The sequence below is a fragment of the Somniosus microcephalus genome, chromosome 2 (genome assembly GCF_052327205.1).
Source record: "Somniosus microcephalus isolate GS21.2 chromosome 2, FLI_Smic_1.0, whole genome shotgun sequence".
NCBI lineage: Eukaryota > Metazoa > Chordata > Chondrichthyes > Squaliformes > Somniosidae > Somniosus > Somniosus microcephalus.
In genome coordinates this window covers 262,144,293-262,166,864 of record NC_140988.1, presented here as the reverse complement: position 1 = coordinate 262,166,864, position 22,572 = coordinate 262,144,293, and the positions used below count along the sequence as shown (strand labels likewise).

Sequence of the window (22,572 nt, the reverse complement as noted above, 5' to 3'; positions counted from 1 at the left end):
TGTTAGAAAATTCTTCTGTGATAAATTGGTTGATTCAATGTCTCCAGTTGTATTCGTTTTAACCTACTTTAATATTTTTAAATGTGTTGGAAAAATTGATTCAATGCAAAAAAAAAAAAATTCTCATTAGAATATATAAACCAAAGCAATTTATATTGAAATTTATATTTAAAATGTGTATTCATCTACCTTTTTGTATTTGCAAAGGAAATTCTGCACAACGAAGAATATAGAAAAGTGATAAAAATACGTGCCCATGAAATACAGCAGAAGGAGGAGATTAGGAGAGAGAACGAATATGAGGAAGGTCTTGTTGCTCAGCCAGTTCAAACTCAAGTCAAAGGACACGCCTCTGCAACTTACTTTGGAAAGGATAAACTATCTCCAGAACCCACTAGTACAGCAAATACCTTCCAGCCTGGAGGCTGGTTACCACCAGGAAACTCGAGCAAGAAAAAATAACATTTATTTGCCTTGTGGTTTAAAGACTATTTGTCAGAAATGTCTGGCATGTAAACAAAAGAATTGTGTACACATACCGCAATTATTTCATATCAAATACAACAGTCAGTGCATTTTGTTTCTTTAGTCTACAAGTTTTCAAACTCGGATCCCTGGCACTTGAGGATTCTTCTGGCAAGGTCGTCAGTTTAAAGTATTTCTCGAGTCACTAACCTGTTATTTCTGTTGCTGTATACTAAATTTAAGAAAATCAGTTTTCCTCTGGGTGGCTAATGCCATCTTTCGGAAATTAGGACAGAGGGTCCTCCGAAGCATGTCCCTTTTTGCAGGGGATTTCTCTCGTGCAGAATGTTTGAAAATCATTGGTTTAGTCTTAAGTTGCAATAAAATTATTTACAGTTTCAAAGATGCAAGACAGAAATTGTTCACAACAATGGTTCAGTGAAGGGGAACTAATCCTCAGCAGAAACGTAAAGTACTACAGTATATGGAGGACACATATCAGGCACTAGTGTTTTACATAAAATTGATCATCAAGTTGCACTAAATGCCCAACTCACAGACTTGAGTTAATTAGCCTGATGTAACTCTCAGGAATTTGTCTTTAACCCACTTCTCCTTGAGTTGTGTTATCCAGTTTATTAATACTGCGTTAATTTACTAGTCTGGATGTGGTGAGATACTGCAGAATGACGCATACTGTGACATCATGTGAAATGGCTAAAAGTTAGCATAAAAAAGAAAACTTTCATTTAAGCTCTTTTGCACAAAGTAACTTAACCATATTGAATCACAATACATGTTTGAAATAACTGGTTTTACAAAAGATTAAACCACCCTGTGCTTATTGTGGAAATTATTTTTTGGCAATGACTTGGTGGAAGCCTAAACTACCTTTAAATACAAATGCAAGTATAAATTGCATTGCTTGCATTTCTCTCTATTAAATTCTGAATGTTTCTCTGCTGGTCATTAATTTGCTGGTCTGAATATTTAGTTTCTATGTTGCTGGTAAGAATGACAAGTAAATAATTTAGTAAAACCATGCAATACACAAAAATGATTTTTGTTTTATTTAGCAAACAATCCATTAATGATTTGACCAACCATATTATAAGACATACAATACTTGGTAATGAACCACCCATCTATATTGTATAATTGAAGTCAGGCAACTTAATCAAAAGAATAAGGCCACAGGCTGCATTATTCAATTGGTCTGTTAGCCTCAATCCCCAAGTACAGTATAGGTAGAGTCCTTTAGCACCATTCAGTCGCAGTTTGAATAACCATCTCTTTTTTATTGTCCTCTGCGGTTTCAAAAATCATTGCCCCACTTCAAGATAATTATTCAGAACTCTTCATGTAGACTGATCCACTTATGGGGTAATTGACTCTCACTGTATGTGCCAGAGCATCTCACCTCTCACTGTGCCAGAGCATCTCACCAAGTGTGTATTTGACCATGGCTGATTCTCCTCAATTGCATCTGATATGCATTCAGCAATTCAACCAATTAATGTGAAATGAATTAACAACTCTTAATCCCAACACAGGGATACCCATGGTTCATGGGATCTTGGTCCATAAAATGATATGGGTTACAGCACCAGTGCCCATGGGAACTATGCAAGCAGCCATTGAGACCAACAGATAACATCGGAGAGATTGAATATATTTTCTTGAAGAATGTTAATGGCCACTTCGTTGCAGTGAACATGCTGCTTATGTGAAGTCTAAAGTGATGTGGTTGAGTAGTGAGGAGGGGAAAAAAAGTAAAGATTGGAGAGAAGTATAGAGTCTAACCATGGCTCACTGGTAGCGCACTCACCTCAGAGTCAGAGGTTGTGGGTTCAACTTGGGCACAGCAGTCATCATGGGTGACTTTAACCTACATATAGATTGGGCTAACCAAATTAGTAACAATACTGTGGAGGAGGAATTCCTGGAGTGTTTACGGGATGGTTTCCTGGACCAATAGGTCGAGGAAACAACCAGAGATCAGGCCATCTTAGACTGGGTATTATGTAATGAGAAAGGATTAATTAGCAATCTTGTTGTACGAGGCCCCTTGGGTCGGAGCGATCATAATATGATAGAATTCTTCATTAAGATGGAGAGTGAAATAGTTGACTCAGAGACTAGGGTCCTGAATTTAAATAAAGGAAACTACGATGGTACGAGGCGCGAGTTGGGTAGGATTGATTGGGGAATGTCACTCAAAGGGTTGACGGTAGATAGGCAAAGGCAAACATTCAAACACGCATGGATGAACTACAGAATTTGTTCATCCCAGTTTGGCATAAAAATAAAACAAAAAAGGTGACTCAACCATGGCTAACAAGGGAAATTAGGGATAGCATAAGATCCAAGGAGAGGACATATAAATTGGCCAGAAAAAGCAGTAAACCTGAGGATTGGGAGCAGTTTAGGATTCAACAAAGGAGGACAAAGTGATTAATTAAGAAGGGGAAAATAGAATATGAGAGTAAGCTTGCAGGAAACATAAAAACTGACTGTAAAAGCTTTTATAGATATGTGAAGAGAAAAAGATTGGTGAAGTCAAGCGTAGGTCCCTTGCAGTCAGAATCAGGGGAATTTATAATGGGGAACAAAGAAATGGCAGACCAATTAAATACATATTTTGGTTCTGTCTTCACAAAGGAGGACATAAATAACTTCCCAGAGATGTCGGGGAACATAGGGTCTGATGAAAGGGAGGAAATGAAAGAAATCAGTATTTGTAGGGAAATGGTGTTAGGGAAATTGACGAGATTGAAGGCTGATAAATTCCCAGGGCCTGATAATCTACATCCCAGGGTACTTAAGGAAGTGGCCCTTGAAATAGTAGATGCATTGCTGATCATCTTCCAACATTCAATAGAATCTGGAACAGTACCAATGGATTGGAGGGTAGCTAATGTTACCCCACTATTCCAAAAAGGTGGTAGAGAGAAAATGGGGAATTACAGACCGATAAGCCGGACATCGATAGTGGAGAAAATGCTAGAGTCCATTATAAAAGATGTAATAGCAGAGCACTTGGAAAACAGTGACAGGATCGGACAAAGTCGACATGGATTTACAAAAGGTAAATCATAGAAACATAGAAGATAGGAGCAGGAGTAGGCCATTCGGCCCCTCGAGCCTGCTCCGCCATTCAATGAGATCATGGCTGATCATCCAGATTCAGTACCCTGTTCCTGCCTTCTCTCCATATCCCTTGATCCCTTTAGCCTTAAGAAATATATCCAACTCCTTCTTGAATATATTTAATGAATTGGCCTCCACTGCCTTCTTTGGTGGAGAATTCCACAGGTTCACCACTCCCTGGGTGAAGAAATCCCTCCTCATCTCTGTCCTAAATGGCTTACCCCTTATCCTTAGGCTGTGACCTCTGGTTCTGGACTCCCCGACCATCAGGAACATCCTTCCTGCATCTAGTCTGTCCAGTCCTGTTAGAATTTTATAAGTTTCGATGAGATTCCCTCTCATTCTTCTAAGCTCCAGCGAGTACAAGCCCAATCGACCCAATCTCTCCTCATACGTCATTCCTGCCATCCCAGGTATCAGTCTGGTGAATCTTCACTGCACTCCTTCCATGGCAAGAACATCCTTCCTCAGATAAGGCGACCAAAACTGCACACAATACCAAAGATGTGGTCTCACCAAGGCCCTGTACAACTGCAGCAAGACATCCTTGTTCCTGTACTCAAACCCTCTCGCTACGAAGGCCAACATACCATTTGCCTTCTTAACCGCCGGCTGCACCTGCATGCTTACTTTCAGCGACTGGTGCACAAGGACGCCCAGGTCTCGTTGCACTTCCCCTTCTCCCAATCTATTGCCATTCAGATAATAATCTGCCTTCCTGTTTTTGACACCAAAGTGGATAACCTCGCATTTTTCCATGTTATATTGCATCTGCCATGCTTCTGCCCAATCACCCAACCTGTCCAAATCATACTGGAGTTTCTCGGCATCCTCCTCACAGCACACACGCCCACCCAGCTTTGTGTCGTCTGCAAACTTGGAGACATTACGTCTAGTTCCCTCGTCCAGATCATTAATATATATTGTGAATAGCTGGGGTCCAAGGACTGATCCCTGCGGTACCCCACTAGTCACTGCCTGCCACTCGGAAAAAGAGCCATTTATTCCAACTCTTTGCTTTCTGTCTGCCAACCAGTTCTCTATCCAAGTCAATACCTTGCCCCCAATCCCATGTGCCTTAATTTTACATGCTAATCTCTTATGCGGGACCTTATCGAAAGCCTCTTAAGTCCAAATACACCACATCCACTGGTTCTCCCTTATCTATTTTACCAGTTACATCCTCAAAAAATTCCAGTAGATTAGTCAAGCACGATTTACCTTTTGTAAATCCATGTTGACTTTGTCCGATCCGGTCACTTTTTTCCAAGTGCTCTGCTATTACATCCTTTATAATGGACTCTAGCATTTTCCCCACTACTGATGTCAGGCTTACCGGTCTGTAATTCCCCGTTTTTTCTCTACCACCCTTTTTGAACAGTGCGGTTACATTAGCTACCCGCCAATCTATGGGTACTGTTCCAGAGTCTAACGAATTTTGGAATATGACCAGCAATGCATCTACTATTTCTAGGGCCACTTCCTTCAGTACCCTAGGATATAGATTATCAGGCCCTGGGGATTTATCGGCCCTCAATCCCATCAATTTCCCGAACACCATTTCCCTACAAATACTGATTTCTATCAGTTCCTCCCTTTCATTAGACCCTATGTTCCCCGACATCTTTGGGAGGTTATTTGTGTCCTCCTTTGTGAAGACAGAACCAAAGTATGTATTTATTGGTCTGCCATTTCTTTGTTCCCCATTATAAATTCCCCTGATTCTGACTGCAAGGGACCTACGCTTGACTTCACCAATCTTTTTCTCTTCACATATCTATAAAAGCTTTTACAGTCAGTTTTTATGTTCCCTGCAAGCTTACTCTCATACTCTATTTTCCCTCTCTTAATTAATCCCTTTGTCCTCCTTTGTTGAATCCTAAACTGCTCCCAATCCTCAGGTTTACTGCTTTTTCTGGCCAATTTATATGTCCTCTCCTTGGATCTTATGCTATCCCTAATTTCCCTTGTTAGCCATGGTTGAGTCACCTTTTTTCTTTTATTGTTATGCCAAACTGGGATGAACAAATTCTGTAGTTCATCCATGCGATCTTTGAATGTTTGCCATTGCCCATTCACCGTCAACCCTTTGAGTGACATTCCCCAATCAATCCTACCCAACGCACATCTCATACCATCGTAGTTTCCTTTATTTAAATTCAGGACCCTAGTCTCTGAGTCAACTATTTCACTCTCCATCTTAATGAAGAATTCTATCATATTATGATCGCTCCGACCCAAGGGGCCTCGTACAACAAGATTGCTAATTAATCCTTTCTCATTACATAATACCCAGTCTAAGATGGCCTGATCTCTAGTTGGTTCCTCGACCTATTGGTCCAGGAAACCATCCCGTAAACACTCCAGGAGTTCCTCCTCCACAGTATTGTTACTAATTTGGTTAGACCAATCTATATATAGATTAAAGTCACCCATGATAACTGCTGTGCCCTTATTGCACGCTTCTCTAATTTCCCATTTAATGCCATCCCCGACCTCTGCATTACTGTTTGGAGGTCTATATACCACTCCCACTAACGTTTTCTGCCCCTTGGTATTTCTCAGTTCTACCCATACAGATTCCACATCATCAGAGCTAATATCCTTCCTTTCAATTGTGTTAATCCCCTCTTTAACCAGCAATGCTACCCCACCTCCTTATCCTTTTTGCCTATCTTTCCTGAATATTGAATACCCCTGGATGTTGAGTTCCCAGCCTTGGCCACCTTGGAGCCATGTTTCCGTAATCCCAATCATATCATATTCATTTACCTCTATTTATGCAGCTAATTCATCCACCTTATTACGAATCCTCCTTCAGGCTTGTTTTTTTAACGCTCTTAGATCTTTTAGAATTATTATTTACTGTGGCCATGTTTGATTTAAACCCTTGATTTCTCTGCCTACCACTTTTGTTTTTATCCTTCCTGTCTTTGGCTTTTACCCTTGTTTCCCTTTCCTCTGTCTCCCTGCTCAGGTTCCCAACCCCCTGCCATTTTAGTTTAAACCCTCCCCCAGAGCATTAGCAAACACTCCCCCTAGGACATCGGTCCCGGCCCTGCCCAGGTATAAACCATCCGTTTTGTACTGGTCCCACCTCCCCCAGAACCAATGTCCCAGGAATTTGAATCCCTCCCCGTTGCACCATTCCTCTAGCCACGTATTCATCTGAAATATCCTTCTATTTCTACTCTGACTAGCATGTGGCACTGGTAGCAATCCTGAGATTACCACCTTTGAGGTCCTATTTTTTAATTTACCTCCTAACTCCCTATATTCAGCTTTTAGGACCTCATCCCGGTTTTTACCTATATCGTTGGTAATCGTGCTTGACTAATCTACTGGAATTTTTTGAGGATGTAACTGGTAAAATAGATAAGGGAGAACCAGTGGATGTGGTGTATTTGGACTTTCAAAAGGCTTTCGATAAGGTCCCGCATAAGAGATTGGTGTGTAAATTTAAGGCACATGGGATTGGGGGCAAGGTATTGACTTGGATAGAGAACTGGTTGGCAGACAGAAAGCAAAGAGTTGGAATAAACGGGTCCTTTTCCGAGTGGCAGGCAGTGACTAGTGGGGTACTGCAGGGATCGGTCCTTGGACCCCAGCTATTCACAATATATATTAATGATCTAGACAAGGGAACTAGATGTAATATCTCCAAGTTTGCAGATGACACAAAGCTGGGTGGGCGTGTGTGCTGTGAGGAGGATGCCGAGAAACTCCAGGATGATTTGGACAGGTTGGGTGATTGGGCAGAAGCATGGCAGATGCAATATTATGTGGATAAATGCGAGGTTATCCACTTTGGTGTCAAAAACAGGAAGGCAGAATGGCAATAGATTGGGAGAAGGGGAAGTGCAACGAGACCCGGGTGCCCTTGTGCACCAGTCGCTGAAGGTAAGCATGCAGGTGCAGCAGGCGGTTAAGAAGGCAAATGGTATGTTGGCCTTCGTAGTGAGAGGGTTTGAGTACAGGAACAAGGATGTCTTGCTGCAGTTGTACAGGGCCTTGGTGAGACCACATCTTGAGTATTGTGTGCAGTTTTGGTCGCCTTATCTGAGGAAGGATGTTCTTGCCATGGAAGAAGTTCAGCGAAGATTCACCAGGCTGATACCTGGGATGACAGGAATGACGTATGAGGAGAGATTAGGTCGATTGGGCTTATACTCGCTGGAGTTTAGAACAATGAGAGTGGATCTCAATGAAACTTATAAAATTCTGACCGGACTGGACAGACTAGATGCAGGAAGGATGTTCCTGATGGTCGGGGAGTCCAGAACCAGGGGTCACAGTCTAAGGATAAGGGGTAAGCCATTTAGGACAGAAATGAGGAGGAATTTCTTCACCCAGAGAGTGGTGAACCTGTGGAATTCTCTACCACAGAAGGCAGTAGAGGCCAATTCATTAAATATATTCAAGAAGGAGTTGGATATATTTCCTAAGGCTAAAGGGATCAAGGGATATGGGGCGAAGGCAGGGACAGGGTACTGAATTTGGATGATCAGCCATGATCGCATTGAATGGCGGAGCAGGCTCGAGGGGCCGACTGGCCTACTCCTGCTCCTATCTTCTATGTTTCTGTGTAACTCCCACTCCAGCGACTTGAGCACATAATCCAAGCTGACACTTCAGTACAGTACTGAGGGAGTGCTGCATTGTAGGAGGTGCTGTCTTTTGGTTGAGACATTAAACTGAGGTCCCGTCTGCCCTTTTTGGTGGAAGTAAAAGATCCCATGGGACTATTTCAAAGAAGAGCAGGGGAGCTGTCCCCTGGCTAATATTTATCCCTCAAACAACATCACTATCATATCTGGTCATTATCACATTGCTGTTTGTGGGTCCTTTCTGTGTGCAAATTGGCTGCCGCTATCCTACATTACAACAGTGAATATATTTATTTTTTAAAGTACTTAATTGGCTGTAAAGTGCTTTGGGTCATCCTGAGGTCGTGAAATGTGCTATATAAATGCAAGTCTTTCTTTCAAGAAGTGAGAGAAACAAAGAATGTGAGAGCAGAAACATCAAGAAAAAAAGCAGTAGTGAAGAGTCTGAGTAAACAACAACAATAACTTGTATTTATATAGCACGTTTAACGTAGTAAAACATCCCAAGGCGCTGCACAGGAGTAATTTAAGACAAAATATTTGACACCGAGCCACATAAGGATAAATTAAGGCAGGTGACCAAAAGTTTGGTCAAAGAGGTAGGTTTTAAGGAGTGTCTTAAAGGAGGACGGAGAGGTAGCGAGGCAGAGAAGTTTAGACAGGGAATTCACCAAAGGTTGAGCGATTATAATCAGGGATGCTCAAGAGGGCAGAATTAGAGGAACGCAGATATCTCGGGGCGGGGGGTGGGGGGAGGTTGTGCGGCTGAAGGAGATTACAGAGATAGGAAAGGGCGAGGCCATGGAGGGATTTGAAAACAAGGATGAGAATTTTGAAATTGAGGCGCTGCTTAACCGGGAGCCAATGTAGGTCAGCGAGCACAGGGGAGATGGGTGAACGGGACTTGGTGCGAGTTAAGACACGGGCAGCCGAGTTTTGGATGACCTCAAGTTTACACAGGGTGGAATGTGGGAGGCCAGCCAGGAGTGCGTAGTGGTAAGTCTAGTGTTAAAGGCAAGGATGAGGGTTTCAGCAGCAGATGAGGTGAGGCAAGGGCAGAGATGGGCGATATTACGGAGGTGGAAGTAGGCAGTCTTTGTTATGCTGCGGATATGTGGCCGGAAGCTAATTTTAGGGTCAAATATGAAGCCAAGGTTGCGAACAGTGTGGTTCAGCCTCAAACTGATGTTAGGGAGAGGGATGGAGTCAGTGGCTGGGGAACGGAGTTTGTGGCGGGGACTTTGATGAGAGCCGTTTCGGTACTGTGGCAAGGGCGGAAACCTGATTGGAGGGATTCAAACATGGAATTGCAGGAAAGCTGGGCACAGATTTGGAAGGTGACAACACGTTCAAGGATTTTGGAGAGGAAAGGGAGGTTGGAGATGGGGCGGTAGTTTGCAAGGACAGAGGGATCAAGGGTTGTTTTTTTGAGGAAATGGGTGATGACATCAGATTTGAGGGAGAGGGGGACAGTACCTGAGGAGAGGGAACCATTAACAATATCAGCTAACATGGGAGCCAGAAAAGGAAGTTGGACAGTGAGTAGGACGTCATTATACAGCAGATCAAAATTTTCTCAGTATGCATGTGACAAGATCACAAAGAAAAGCATTGTTTCCCTACTTTGATGTATTCACTCTTGTGTAAACAGGAGAAATGCAGGTAAAAAAATGAAATGTATAGGAAAAGTCATGATATGGCAGCAATGAAACATTGCCATTCGATTTCAAAATATTCATTGAGACAGACCAGTGTTTTCTAAATATTTTTATCCTTCAAGGGGAAAATTGTAGTCCTCGAGTCAAAATAAAAGATTAGATCAAATTTTAAATTAAAAAAAGAAGCATTTGGCACTCACAGGGTAAATCATAAAACAATAGGATAAATTTAATGAGATTGAAGAGTTTGGGATTGTTTACTCTGGAAAACAGAAGACTCAGGCAATATTTTTAAGGAAATGGATAAATTGAACCCTAATATGATGTTTGAGAATGCTTATAAAATCAAGAACTAGGAGACACAGGCTCAAGCTTAGAAGATGAAAGAATTACAGACACTTTAGATTTAACTATGTCATGTAGAGATTGGTGAACATGGTAAATGTGGAATGGAGTGCTAAGGGGCAGATAGTGTGGGAAAATGTAGTCGAAATGGATAAATATTTGGGTGATTGACCAGTTTTAATTTTGGGGAGTGCATTATCTTTTCTGATTCCTTGTGGATGAGTTTGTTCACAATACCTTCAAGGAAACAAAGATCATCAGCACCTAGACCTCAGAAAATGTGTTTGTTTCCTAACTTCACGGACAGCAGAAAATATTTGCCATAATTACAAACTCATTGGAAAAGAAAAATATTAGGGAGTACAGATTCCTAATTTGTTTTTTCTTTGGTTTCTGGCATTGATGTATGGCTTCATGCAAATCACCCAACTATATAGACTTTGCTCATACTGCCTTTGTCCCCATACTGACATCAACTATATTCCTTTGGCACAACATCTAGTAAACCTGGGATACTCGAGGTCTGTTGTTCTTGACTGTGTAATGTATCATTCAATAAATCATCAGGAGCTTCCTCAGTTTGAGCCTCACTGTTACAGAAGTGTTAGCACCATGTTTCTTCCTCTCTTGGATGATGTAATTCAGTGGGTTTACTCGCATGAAACCTGGAAGCTATTACATTCTGATACGTCCTTGATTGAGCATTGCTCCACAATTAACAGGATACAAACTGGATTGGAACTTCACTTTACATTGGAGAAGCTTAAAAGAATTATTTCCACAGCTGTTCCTAACATGCAGGTTTTAGGAATAATGGATGTGAGGGGGTGGGGCGGGGGGGGAATTTTCTCAGAGCTTCAACCCAAGGTGTCAGCCATAGCTCAGTGATAAGGTTATGGACAGACTTGAGCACAATATCAAGGCTGACACTTAAGTGCATTACTGAAGGAGTGCTTCGGATAAGACATTAAACTGAGGCCCTGTCTACCCTCTCAGGTGGACATGAAAGATCCCATGGCACTATTTGAATGAGAGCAGGGGAGTTCTCCTGGTGTCCTGGCCAATATTTATCCCTCAACCAACATCACTAAAACAGATTAGACATGCACGGGCATGTGGCAGCTTCATTTGAATCTGCAGCAGACCCCCATCTGAGAAACAAACCAGTCAGTGCCTCCACCTCCACAGGAGCATAGACTACAGCTCTGGTGGCAGTAGGGGAGAGAATAGACAATCCTGCATACCAGCCTCCGGACCATTGCAGCCGGATGCATTCGGCTGACTCTCAGGACTTTCAGGATTTGTTAGCTACTATTAGATCAGTCATCCCACTGATCAGAGGGGACACAGATACAGGGTCCATTGGAATTGCAACAGCTGGAGTCAATCTGCCTCATACTGTCATCTCCCAGGACAGCACCACATTGCCAGACCTCCGGCCTTCTCCCTCAGAGCATCACGCCAGTGGAACATAACAGGTGACACCAGGCTGCCCAAGAACAAGCTCCAGCAATGCAGCCAGCAGTGGCTACCTCCTAGGAGCAAGCTGCCATGAGAGGAGGGCCCCCTCGATCCCATGACCTTGTGGGACGAGCAGCTAACCACCTCTCCTAATACTGACCCTCAAGTTGCACCTAGGAGAAACACTGGAATAGATGAAAAAAGGCCTGTAGCCACCAGGGGAGGCAAAGTGTTAGGAAAGTAGGTTGGCATGTGTTCACTTTGGACTTTCTGTTGCATTAAAGTAGATTGTGAATTTATTTGGTGCTGATTTATTGTTGGCGTGGTCATGTCAGGTAGGGTAATTAATATGTTGTCATATTCTAGGATGGGTACAGGATTGTTCTTTCATTTCAAAATGAGGAGAAGGAGGTAAGGCAGTGATGACAAAGGTAAAAAAGCAAAATACTGCAGATGCTGGAAATCTGAAATAAAAACAGAAAATTCTGGAAATACTCAGCAGGTCAGGCAGCATCTGTGGAGAGAAAAAAACAGAGTTAACATTTCAGGTCGAGGATGAAAAGCCATCAACGTTAACCCTGTTTCTCTCTCCACAGATGCTGCCTGACATGCTGAGTATTTCCAGCATTTTCTGTTTTTAATGACAAAGGTAATCTATGTTAAATAGAAGAGAAGACATCAATGATGAGATGTGCTCTGCTGCCCCTTGCAGCAGTACCAGAGGAGCCCACTGAGTACAGGCCACCATGATGCTCTGTGCCATGTAATTCTGCCTCCTAAGCAGCTGGGGCCACTTCCCCAGCAATGGCCAAATGCAGTCCTTTATATATGGTGAAGTTCTGCAGAGCACAGCAGACTACAACTATAAGGGGGGCTAATATCTGGTGGGGTTCATCCTCCTTAAATGCTGCCTGAATCTAATTTTTTCCCTATCCTGTGCTGCTCCTCCTTCTTCATGATAATTGCATGCAAGGGTATGCCCATAGGGAATGCCATACTTGTTCCACACTGCACTTAGGATGGAGGTCAAAATCGTCCGGTGGTGTCTCGCTCTCAAAAACAGTCAGAATCAAGTTCAGTTTTGTATAGGCAGAATGCCAAAACATCGCTATAAAAAGTCATTCCTCGCTGCAGAAATAGCTATTGCAACTCTACACTCTTCAGGCTTACAAACTCCTGACTTATGCCTGTTTTAGCTGATCCTGGCAACAGTTGTGCCTTCAAGTTCTCAGTCTAACTTACCCCAAACGCAATCTGAGTGTAAAAGCATAAAACTCGGCGCTGCAATGCCCAGTCCCTCATTGTAATAAAGGTAAATGAAATCACTCAGTACTTGGTGGATGGATCGCAAGAAGGGCCAAAAAGCGCAAAGGAATTCGGGGAATAAATTTTGGGGCAGAAAACCAGAGTAACAACTTCCAGCCCATTATACTGCCAAAAAAAAGTTACCCCAATCATACGCTAAACTTAAACTGAAAATGGTGTGGAATTTCTGGGCTTTAGTCTAGATGTTGGGCTGGAGTTAGGATATTAAGGCTGATTCCCTGATTGGGCACTCCCAGTGATGTGTGACACCTGGAGGTAGAGCTGATCAGGAAATTGTGGGTCTGCAGACCTTGATTTTTCATCTCTTAGAGTCATAGGGGAAGAAATTGGGTATAGCCCCGCTTGGGGCGTTAGAATTGGCGGAGCGCAAATTTTATAGCCAGGCGCAACTTATCGACACCTCGTGCGATATTGGGTTGCAGCGCCCCAAAGGTGATTGAGGCGCGAGTTCAGGCATTACACGGGGCACCTAAGGCGCTAACATGCCGGCGCAACCCAATATCGGGGCGTCCAGCCGCAGCGCAGGTGCTCTCAATTACCCATGACCACGAGACTTGCAGGCGCCGGCCAGCTCTTAAAGGGGTGGGTCAGGCAGCTCCAGCATCCACACTCTGCGCCTTGTAGGCCTGCAAATCGGCGCAGGCCCTTCTCTGGCGCAAAAAACTTGGATCAGATGGAGAGGATGAGGCAGAGAGCAGAGCGCTTCAGCGCTGAGTCTCTGGAGGAATTGGTGTCCGCAGTGGAGCGCCGGCGAGATGTCCTATACCCAGACAATGGCAGGAGGCCTAATCATAAGGACTACCGATGAGCTTGGAGGGATGTTTCTCAGAGGGTCAACTCCAGCAGCATGATGACCAGGTGCCCTGCCCAGTGCAGGAAGAAATTCAACGACCTCACTCGGGTCGTCAGGGTGAGTGGAGTTAATGTAACCTTATGCATCCCTCCATGAGCACCTGACTTTATGGCTACAGGGTGCGCGATACCCCAATGGCCATCTGTCAGCAAGCACCCATGGCCCTTTCTGGTCACACACATCCACATTTGACTCAGGGCATCATGTAAGGGCTGTTCCACCATGGGGGGCATGAGATCATCACTCAGGGCATCATGTAAGTGCTCTTCCACCATGGGGGGCATGAGATCATCACTCAGGGCATCATGTAAGGGCTCTTCCACCATGGGGGGCATGAGATGATAACGCAGGGCATCATGTTAGAGCTCTTCCACCATGGGGGGCATGAGATCATCACTCAGGGCATCATGTAAGGGCTCTTCCACCATGGGGGGCATGAGATGATAACTCAGGGCATCATGTTACATCACTTCCCGTCCTTTGCCCTGCAGGCCAAGCTGGCGCGGAACCGAAAGGAGCAGCTTCGCACCGGAGGAGGGCGTCCTCAAGTGGAGCCTCTGACGGATCTCGAGGAGAGAGTCCACCAGATTGTGGGAGGACGTCTGAGTGGTCCTGACACCACTGCAGCTGCCGACCCCATTGTCCACAGCGATGGTAAGGTTCTCAACTATTACAGCTGTCACCTTTCAGTTGTTTCCCCCGCCAGCATGCTTTCTCAATGTGGACCCATGTCATAGCATTGCCACACTGTTGCATCCCTTGCTGCCAAACTGTCCTTTTGCTAAAGCCACTCTTCAACCTCCCTGCTTTCAGATGCTGCATCACCAGCTCGGGAGCCAGCCCCTCAAGCTGCCAGTGCAAGTGCCTCCGGAGGCGACGACCAGGAGGAAGCCGGACCATCCGTGCCAGCCTCAGGGGAGCCACCGCATGTGGAGACCGGGGATAGTAGTTCCCTTGAGGGGAGGGTGTTGTGTATGTAACCTGTTCCACCTTAAGAGAGCTTAAGCCTGTTCCACCTTAAGAGATGTACTACTTTCTCAGGCTGCTGTGGACGTAATACCGGGGGTGAACACACCGGTATATAAGCACTGTGCAGTAATCTTGTATTCAGTATAGTCCCTACCTCCAACCAGTAAAGACCTGTTTTTATTGTTACTCATTAGTCTGTGTCTTAATTAACTAAATAATTCACAGACTTAACACTGGCGACGAGTCAGGTTCTTACCCTGCGGCAGTTATTCCACGGCGGTTGAAGAGAGGTTTCAAACCACACCACCCCACTGGAAGCGACAGGCATTAGGACCCTGAAGCCTCCATCAGCTTGTGAACCGGAGTAGAAGACAGGGCTGGGGAAGACAGGTACAGGGCGATAGCGATCGGCAGATAAGGGCCGGGCCGCTTTGAAGTGAGGGGCGCAGCCGGGCCATCGATCGCAACCACCGATAAGGGCCGCACTCGGGCTGAAAGGGCAGCGGCTGCAGAAATTGAAGGCGCGAGAGCCGCGGTGCACAGCGCGGGCCATCGATCGCGATCGGGAGATAAGGGCTTTGGAGTGCGAGGCGCAGCCGGGCCATCGATCGCAAGCACTGATAAGGGCCGGGCCGCTTTCAAGTGCGAGGCGCAGCCGGGCCATCGATCGCATCCGCTGATAAGGGCCACACTCGGGCGATTGCGGCGAAGATAAGGGCCGCACTCGGGGGCTGAAGGGAGACGGCGTCGGGGGACGGGTGAAGACCGCCAAGCGCGGGAAAACCGCCATTTTGTGGGCGGAGGACGACGGCAAGAGCGGGAAGCCGCCATCTTTGATAACAAGTAAAGAAAATAAAATCTGAGAAATTGCAAATCTACAATGCCTAAACACGGGAATATTAGCACCTTTGATAGTGACCTCGAAGATTGGGCCATATATGTTGAAAGAGTAAAAAATTATTGTAAGGCCAATAAAATTCGTGACCAAGATAAAGCTCTAACATTATTAAATTTAATGGGTGCGAAGACATACGGGCAATTGAAACACCTGTTATCACCAGATGAACCGGCGGATAAGACGTTTGATGAGATTGTTACTGTCCTGAAAGATCATCTAAACCCCACGCCGCTGATGCTAGCGGAACGATTTAAATTTTACGACGGAAGGCAGCTACAGCATGAAAGCAATGCTGAATATTTGCTGGAATTGCGTAAATTAGCGAAATATTGCCAGTTTGGAACGGGACTGACAGATGCACTACGAGACAAATTTGTGTGTGGTTTATTTAAATAGGATACACAAAAGCGACTGCTCGAGGAGAATGAGCTGACGCTTGAGAAGGCGGTCACTATGGCAGCAGCACACGAAGCCGCAGCGAGAGGCACGGCAGTAATGCAGCTACAGTCACCGGAGCTCAGTGCACACAAATTGGGTGTGAGTTCTGGCAAATGTTATCGTTGTGGAAAGACAACGCATGATCAGAACCAGTGTTGGTTTAAAAACCAAGAATGCAGAACATGTGGTAGGCTTGGACATATAGCTAGAGTATGCAGGTCAGGGAAGAAGACCAGCAACAAGAAGTCACCACAAGGGAAATACGCAAAGGTACACAAGGTGGCCGAACAGGAGTCCGATTCAGACGCTAGCAGTAATGAACTGGCTGGCTTAAGCAGTATTGAACTGGCTAGCTTAAGGGTACTCAACGTTGGTAAGGGTGCAGACCTCCAGACAATTTGGGTTACTCTTCAGATAGAAGGAGTCCAAGTAAAAATGGAATTGGACACTGGATCGGCATTGTCGGTCATGAATAAGAAAGATTACAGAAGGTTATTCCAACATATTCCCCTACAGGATACGGAGATTATATTGACAACCTACACGGGGCAGAGAGTGTACCCCATCGGGACAATAAAGGTTGCAGTGGCCAACAAGGGCGAAGGAAGTCAAATAATGGACTTATATGTGCTACCGGAGGGAGGTCCACCACTACTAGGCCGGGAGTGGTTTAGAAACATAAATATGGACTGGCATTCGCTAAAAGCCATAAAGAGTGAGAACTCGGTGCAGATAATCAGCCCAGACTCTAGAACTGATGATGATAAGACCAACCCATGTGCAAAAGACAAAGTTTCAGCACAGAATTCCACTGAGCAACAACAACATAGTTTAACAGAGAATTCTGAGTCTGTCAAGTCTACTGATATGCACATTTTTGAGGGACACTGGGCTCGAACTCAACTCCATTTCAAACTACAACAGCAATTAGAACAAATGATTCGCCGTTTTGAGCAAGAGATGAATGAAATAAAAAAGTTCTTTGTTACAGAGTGGGAGAATCTGGAAAGTCAACAGAAGCAACTGATGGAGAAAATGGAGCAGGAGCACACCAACCATCTGCGCGAGGAGGCCGAACGAATCAAAGCTGATTCAGGTTCTGAACGTGCGTGCCATAATCTGGTGTCAGAAGAGTTAACGGTCAGCCAACTCCTTCATATGCTGAGGGACAAGACTCTGAAATGGGAAAAACTTGAACACGAGCTGCGATCTTCAAAGGAAAAGGGTTCGGAGCTCTCAAAAGTCATTGAGATGGCTGATGTGACGACACAGACTGAAACGACTGCAACAGAGCAGCCATTGGATGCCAAAAGTACGCTGACTCACGTCAATGTAGAACAACAGACCGCTGAAACAGCTGCTCCGGTAGAGGGATTGCATAGTCCGATCAATCAATCTCCAAAGGAAGTTGAAGTATTAAAATCACAAATGAGGTCACTAGTAAACGACTTGCTGAAAGCCCAGAAAAAGCTGGATGCAGAGGTACACATGAAGAAGTCTCTTCAGGAAAGATGTCTGGATTTGGAACAAGAGCTGGCTAACGTCCAGCTGGGTATGGAGGAAATAGACGACCCTCTCACTGGTCTAGCTCAGGACGACACCGAATATTACCATGACCTGGTGGACGACACCGAATATTACGATGTCCTGTCCTGCCCAGCTTGTAACTTCGACTCCCAAAGTGCAGAAATCATGGAGGAGCACCAAAAGTCTACGGAACATCGGGAGAAGCTGGCTCTACGACGGAAACAGGAGGAAGAGAAGGAGGAACTGCGCATGCAGCTGGCAGCTGTGGCAGCTGACAATGGAGCCCAGAGAGTCTCCAAGAAGCAGAAAAGGAAAAGTAAAAACAGAAGATGACCCATCTGAACCATTATCACCTCTACCAGATCACACACGTGGTCCCTCCGAACGGAGCCAAATCAGTTCGGAAGTTCAAGCTGTTAAATCCATGAAAGGACTATTGAATGAGTAACGTGAACCGACTACACCACAGAGATTGAATCTGTGAACTGTTTTCCGCAGAGACTGAATCTGTGATATGTTACGTTAAACATGAAGTTATATATGTATATATGTTATTACGTTATGTTAAATGGGGGGGATGACTATAAAGCTAAGAAGGGAGGAGTGTTGTGTATGTAACCTGTTCCACCTTAAGAGAGCTTAAGCCTGTTCCACCTTAAGAGATGTACTACTTTCTCAGGCTGCTGTAGACGTAATACCGGGGGTGAACACACCGGTATATAAGCACTGTGCAGTAATCTTGTATTCAGTATAGTCCCTACCTCCAACCAGTAAAGACCTGTTTTTATTGTTACTCATTAGTCTGTGTCTTAATTAACTAAATAATTCACAGACTTAACAGAGGGGGGGTGCTCTGATGAGGAGCCAGTTGCAGGGACTAGCGGCCTGCAGCAACGCGCGGGGGGTAGGGACACTCGGGGGCCGTCTCCCCGGAGGGCGAGGCAGGCCACCATGACTACTGCACAGAGTGCAGAGGAGGTGCGGTGCCTTGCCGAAATGAGCGCCCAGGCCCGGCTCAGGCACACTGAGCTTATGGTTGCAGTGGGGAGGATGCCTGAGTCCATCGACACACTGGTAAAGAGTGTGGTGGACTTTGGGGCAGCAATGGAAAGGACTGTCCAGGGCTTCGGCCCAGCAATGGAAAGGTCTGTCCAGGGCTTGTCCGAAGCAGTGGAAAGGACTGTTCCGGCCTTGTCCGAAGCAGTGGAAAGGACTGTTCCGGCCTTGTCCGAAGCACTGGCACCTGCCACGCAGGTCCTCACTGCTGCCACGCAGTCACTTGCTGGCCTCGTCCACACGCAGATTGAGGCCACGCGAACACTCACTGCTGCCACCGTAGCTGCATCAGGCAGGATCACCCCAGGTCCTTGCAGCACCACAGCAGGCCATGAATCTGTGGAGCAGTCGATAGCGGAGGATGATCCGGAGCGGCACCATCAGAGTGCCAGTGTGTCGGCCGACAACGGTGCAGGTGTCCTCTCTCTGCATGTGACCAGTCCTGATGCCACCGCTGGCACGTCAGCAGAGCAGCTGCCACCACCTGCGCGGCACACTGCTAGCAGACATGCCTAGTTGGAGCAGCCTGCTTGCGGAACCTCCAAGCCCAGAGGTCGACCAGGCCATCCCTCAGGGGCTTCAGCACTTCCAGACACTCAGCAGGCGTCCCCCAGCCTTGACGCAGCCACTGGGGGACAATTACGGAGGAGCTGCAGGGAGGGAAGGGGCCGACCTCGTAAGAGGAGTCGGTCTCCATCAAGGGGTCACCAGTAGAGGGAGGTGCTAAGACGTCTCTTTTTCCGGTTTTAAGGCAGCCCACACCTGTTGTGTTTGTTTGTTATGGTTTGGTTAGTTTCGCCGGGTTGCCACACAGTTATCTGTTAGTTTGTTAGTTATGATTTCTGCTGCCATTATGTTGTCATGCTGGAAGGAAGCACTTGTTTGAAAATAAAGCAAATGTTTTAATTACAATCGACCTGTACACTATTTACATCCATCGATGCCTTCATAGGTTTACAGCGAACTGGAGGGTGCTGTTCGAATCACAGCCACCATTCCGTCCGAGGGGCCTAGAACCGAGTCCTTATGAGCCTCTGACGAACGGCCCTTTCAGTTTCTGGAGCCCTCCCATCTTCCTGCTCCTCCTCCTCCTCCTGATCCTCCTCGCCCGCATGCTCCTCCTCCTCCTCCACCTACTCGTCCGCCTGCTCTGCTGGACCTTGAGGGTCGGCTGGCATTGGCTGGGTGTGTCGAATGGCCAGGTTGTGGAGCATGCAGCAGACAACAACGATGCGTGCCACATGCTCCGGCGAGTACTGTAGGGTGCCCCCCGAATGGTCCAGACAGCGGAAACGCTGCTTCAGCACACCAATTGTGTGCTCCACAATGTTCCTGGTGGCCTGATGACTGCTGTTGTAAAGCTCTTCTGCCAGGGTCCTGGGCAAACGGAGCGGGGCCATGAGCCATGGGCAGAGAGGATAGCCCTCGTCGCCCAGAAGCCAGCCTCGTGGGTGAGCCGGGGCCTCAAAAAGGTCAGCCACTAATGTCTGCCGCAGGATGAAGGCGTCATGGCTGCTGCCAGGGAATTGTGCGTTCACCGCCATGATCATCTGCCGATGATCACAGACCAGCTGCACATTAAGGGAGTGGAAGCCCTTTCGGTTGCGGAACTCCTCCGGATTCTGCAATGGCGCCCGCAAAGCCACGTGTGTACAATCAATGGCCCCCTGCACCATGGGGAAGTCCGCAATAGCCACGAAGCCCTGTGCGCGCTCCCCCTGCTTCTCCAGGGTCACAGGGAAGGTGATGAATTCGCGCCTCCTTTTGTAGAGGGCAGCTGTAACTTGTCGGATGCAGCAATGCACCGCAAATTGAGAGATATTAGATATGTCCCCAGCTGCTGCCTGAAACGATCCGCTGGCGTAAAAGTTGAGCGCAACAGTGACTTTCACGGCCACCGACAGAGAGGTCCTGCACCGTATCCGCGGCTGCAGATCCCCAGCAAGCAGGTGGCACAGCTCAGTGACAACATCCTTACCAAATCGGAGCCTTCGCAGACACTGCTCCTCCGACATGGTAAGGTAGGAGACCTGCTGCCTGAAAACCCTGGCAGCGTATGGGCGGATTTGGCGACATCCATTGGCCCTCCTCCTTCTGGCTAATCCCGGCCCTCTCTCCCTCCGTCTCTGTGCCCTTGCCAGTTGTTCAGCAAGGATGACGTTCCCCTCCAAAGCAGTTCCCATTATTCTGGCCGACGAGTAAGACGCAGTCAGCTTTCTGGATCCAACTGTTCTGAACAGGGCTGAAGGTCCCAAGGCTCCTCTGGCTCAATAAGAACAAGTCTGTGCCACTGAAGGACTGCAACTCTCCAGCAGCGAGCAGTATGGCCAGGCCAAATGGCTGCCGGTTTTACACTAGTGCTGTCCCCTTTAAAGAGCGCCCCCCGAGTCCGAGAAGGACCTGGTAACGTTCCATCCAACTGTCACTAATAGCGCCAGGCGGAACGGAGGGGAGCGCCACTGAATTTCCGGTACGGGGTGCCAAAAAGGCGTTGCACAATGAAATGACATCATTATCTGGCTGCGCCCGCAAGCGGGCGCAAAGATTTAGCGCCGGCGCGAACAGGCTACTCAATATGGCCGCATGCGCTAGGATCACTGCGCACGTCCGAAAATTGGGTAACGCCCCAAATCTCGGGCTCTTTAGGCGCTAATCGCTGGCACAACCAACCAAATTTCTAGGCCATAGAGTTATACAGCACAGAAAGAGGCCCATCGTGTCCGCGCCCTGTCTATTCTAATCCCATTTTCCAGCATTTGGTCCGTAGCCTTGTATGCTATGGCATTTCAAGTGCTCATCTAAATGCTTCTTGAATGTTGTGAGGGTTCCTGCCTCTACCACCCTTTCAGGCAGTTAGTTCCAGATTCCAACCACCCTCTGGGTGAAAAAGTTTTTCCTCAAATCCCCTCTAAACCTCCGGCCATTTATCTTGAAACTATGCTCCCTGGTTATTGACCCCTCTACTAAGGGGAAAAGTTCCTTTCTATCTACCCTATCTATGCCCCTAATAATTTTGTGCACCTCAATCATGTCCCCCCTCAGACTTCTCTGCTCAAAGGAAAACAACCCCAGCCTGCCCAGTCTCTCTTCATAGCTGAAGCGCTCCAGCCCAGGTAACATCCTGGTGAATCTCCTCTGCACCCTCTCCAATGCAATCACATCCTTCCTATAGTGTGGTGACCAGAACTGCACACAGTATTCCAGCTGTGGCTTAACTAGCATTTTGTACAGCTCCATCATAACCTCCCTGCTCTTATATTCTATGCCTCGGCTAATGAAGGCAGGTATCCCATATGCCTTTTTAACCACCTTATCTACCTGTCCTGCTGCCTTCAAGGATCTATGTACATGCACACCAAAGTCCCTCTGATCCTCTGTCCTTCCTAGGATCCTACCATTCATTGTGTATTCCATTGCCTTGTTAGTCCTCCCAAAATGCATCACCTCACAGTTTTCAGTGTTAAACATAGAAGATACGAGCAGGAGTAGGCCATTCGGCCCCTCGAGCCTGCTCCGCCATTCAATGCAATCATGGCTGATCATCCAAATTCAGTACCCTGTCCCTGCTTTCTCCCCATATCCCTTGATCCCCTTAGCCTTAAGAAATATATCTAACTCCTTCTTGAATATATTTAATGAATTGGCCTCAACTGTCTTCTGTGGTAGAGAATTCCACAGGTTCACCACTCTCTGGGTGAAGAAATTCCTCCTCATCTCAGTCCTAAATGGCTTACCCCTTATCCTTAGACTGTGACCCCTTGTTCTGGACTCCCCCGCCATCGGGGACAGCCTTCCTGCATCTAGTCGGTCTAGTCCTGT

The 22,572-nt window shown here is 46.4% G+C and overlaps 1 protein-coding gene across 3 annotated transcripts in view; it reads left to right on the top strand.

The window, feature by feature from the left end:
- The window catches only part of ndufaf2 (NADH:ubiquinone oxidoreductase complex assembly factor 2), a 219,276-nt gene extending 204,258 nt beyond the window's left edge, over positions 1-15,018 (top strand). For 2 of the 3 annotated variants that reach the window (XM_085971541.1, XM_085971536.1), the window contains one exon: positions 208-1,452. In XM_085971541.1, the coding sequence (XP_085827667.1) occupies positions 208-462 (255 nt within the window). In that variant the 3' untranslated portion in view covers positions 463-1,452. Of the gene's footprint in view, positions 1-207; positions 1,453-14,356; positions 14,520-14,678 lie in introns of those variants that run through there. The other variant, XM_085971520.1, reaches the window with a different exon arrangement.
- Positions 15,019-22,572: the final 7,554 nt, after the last annotated feature.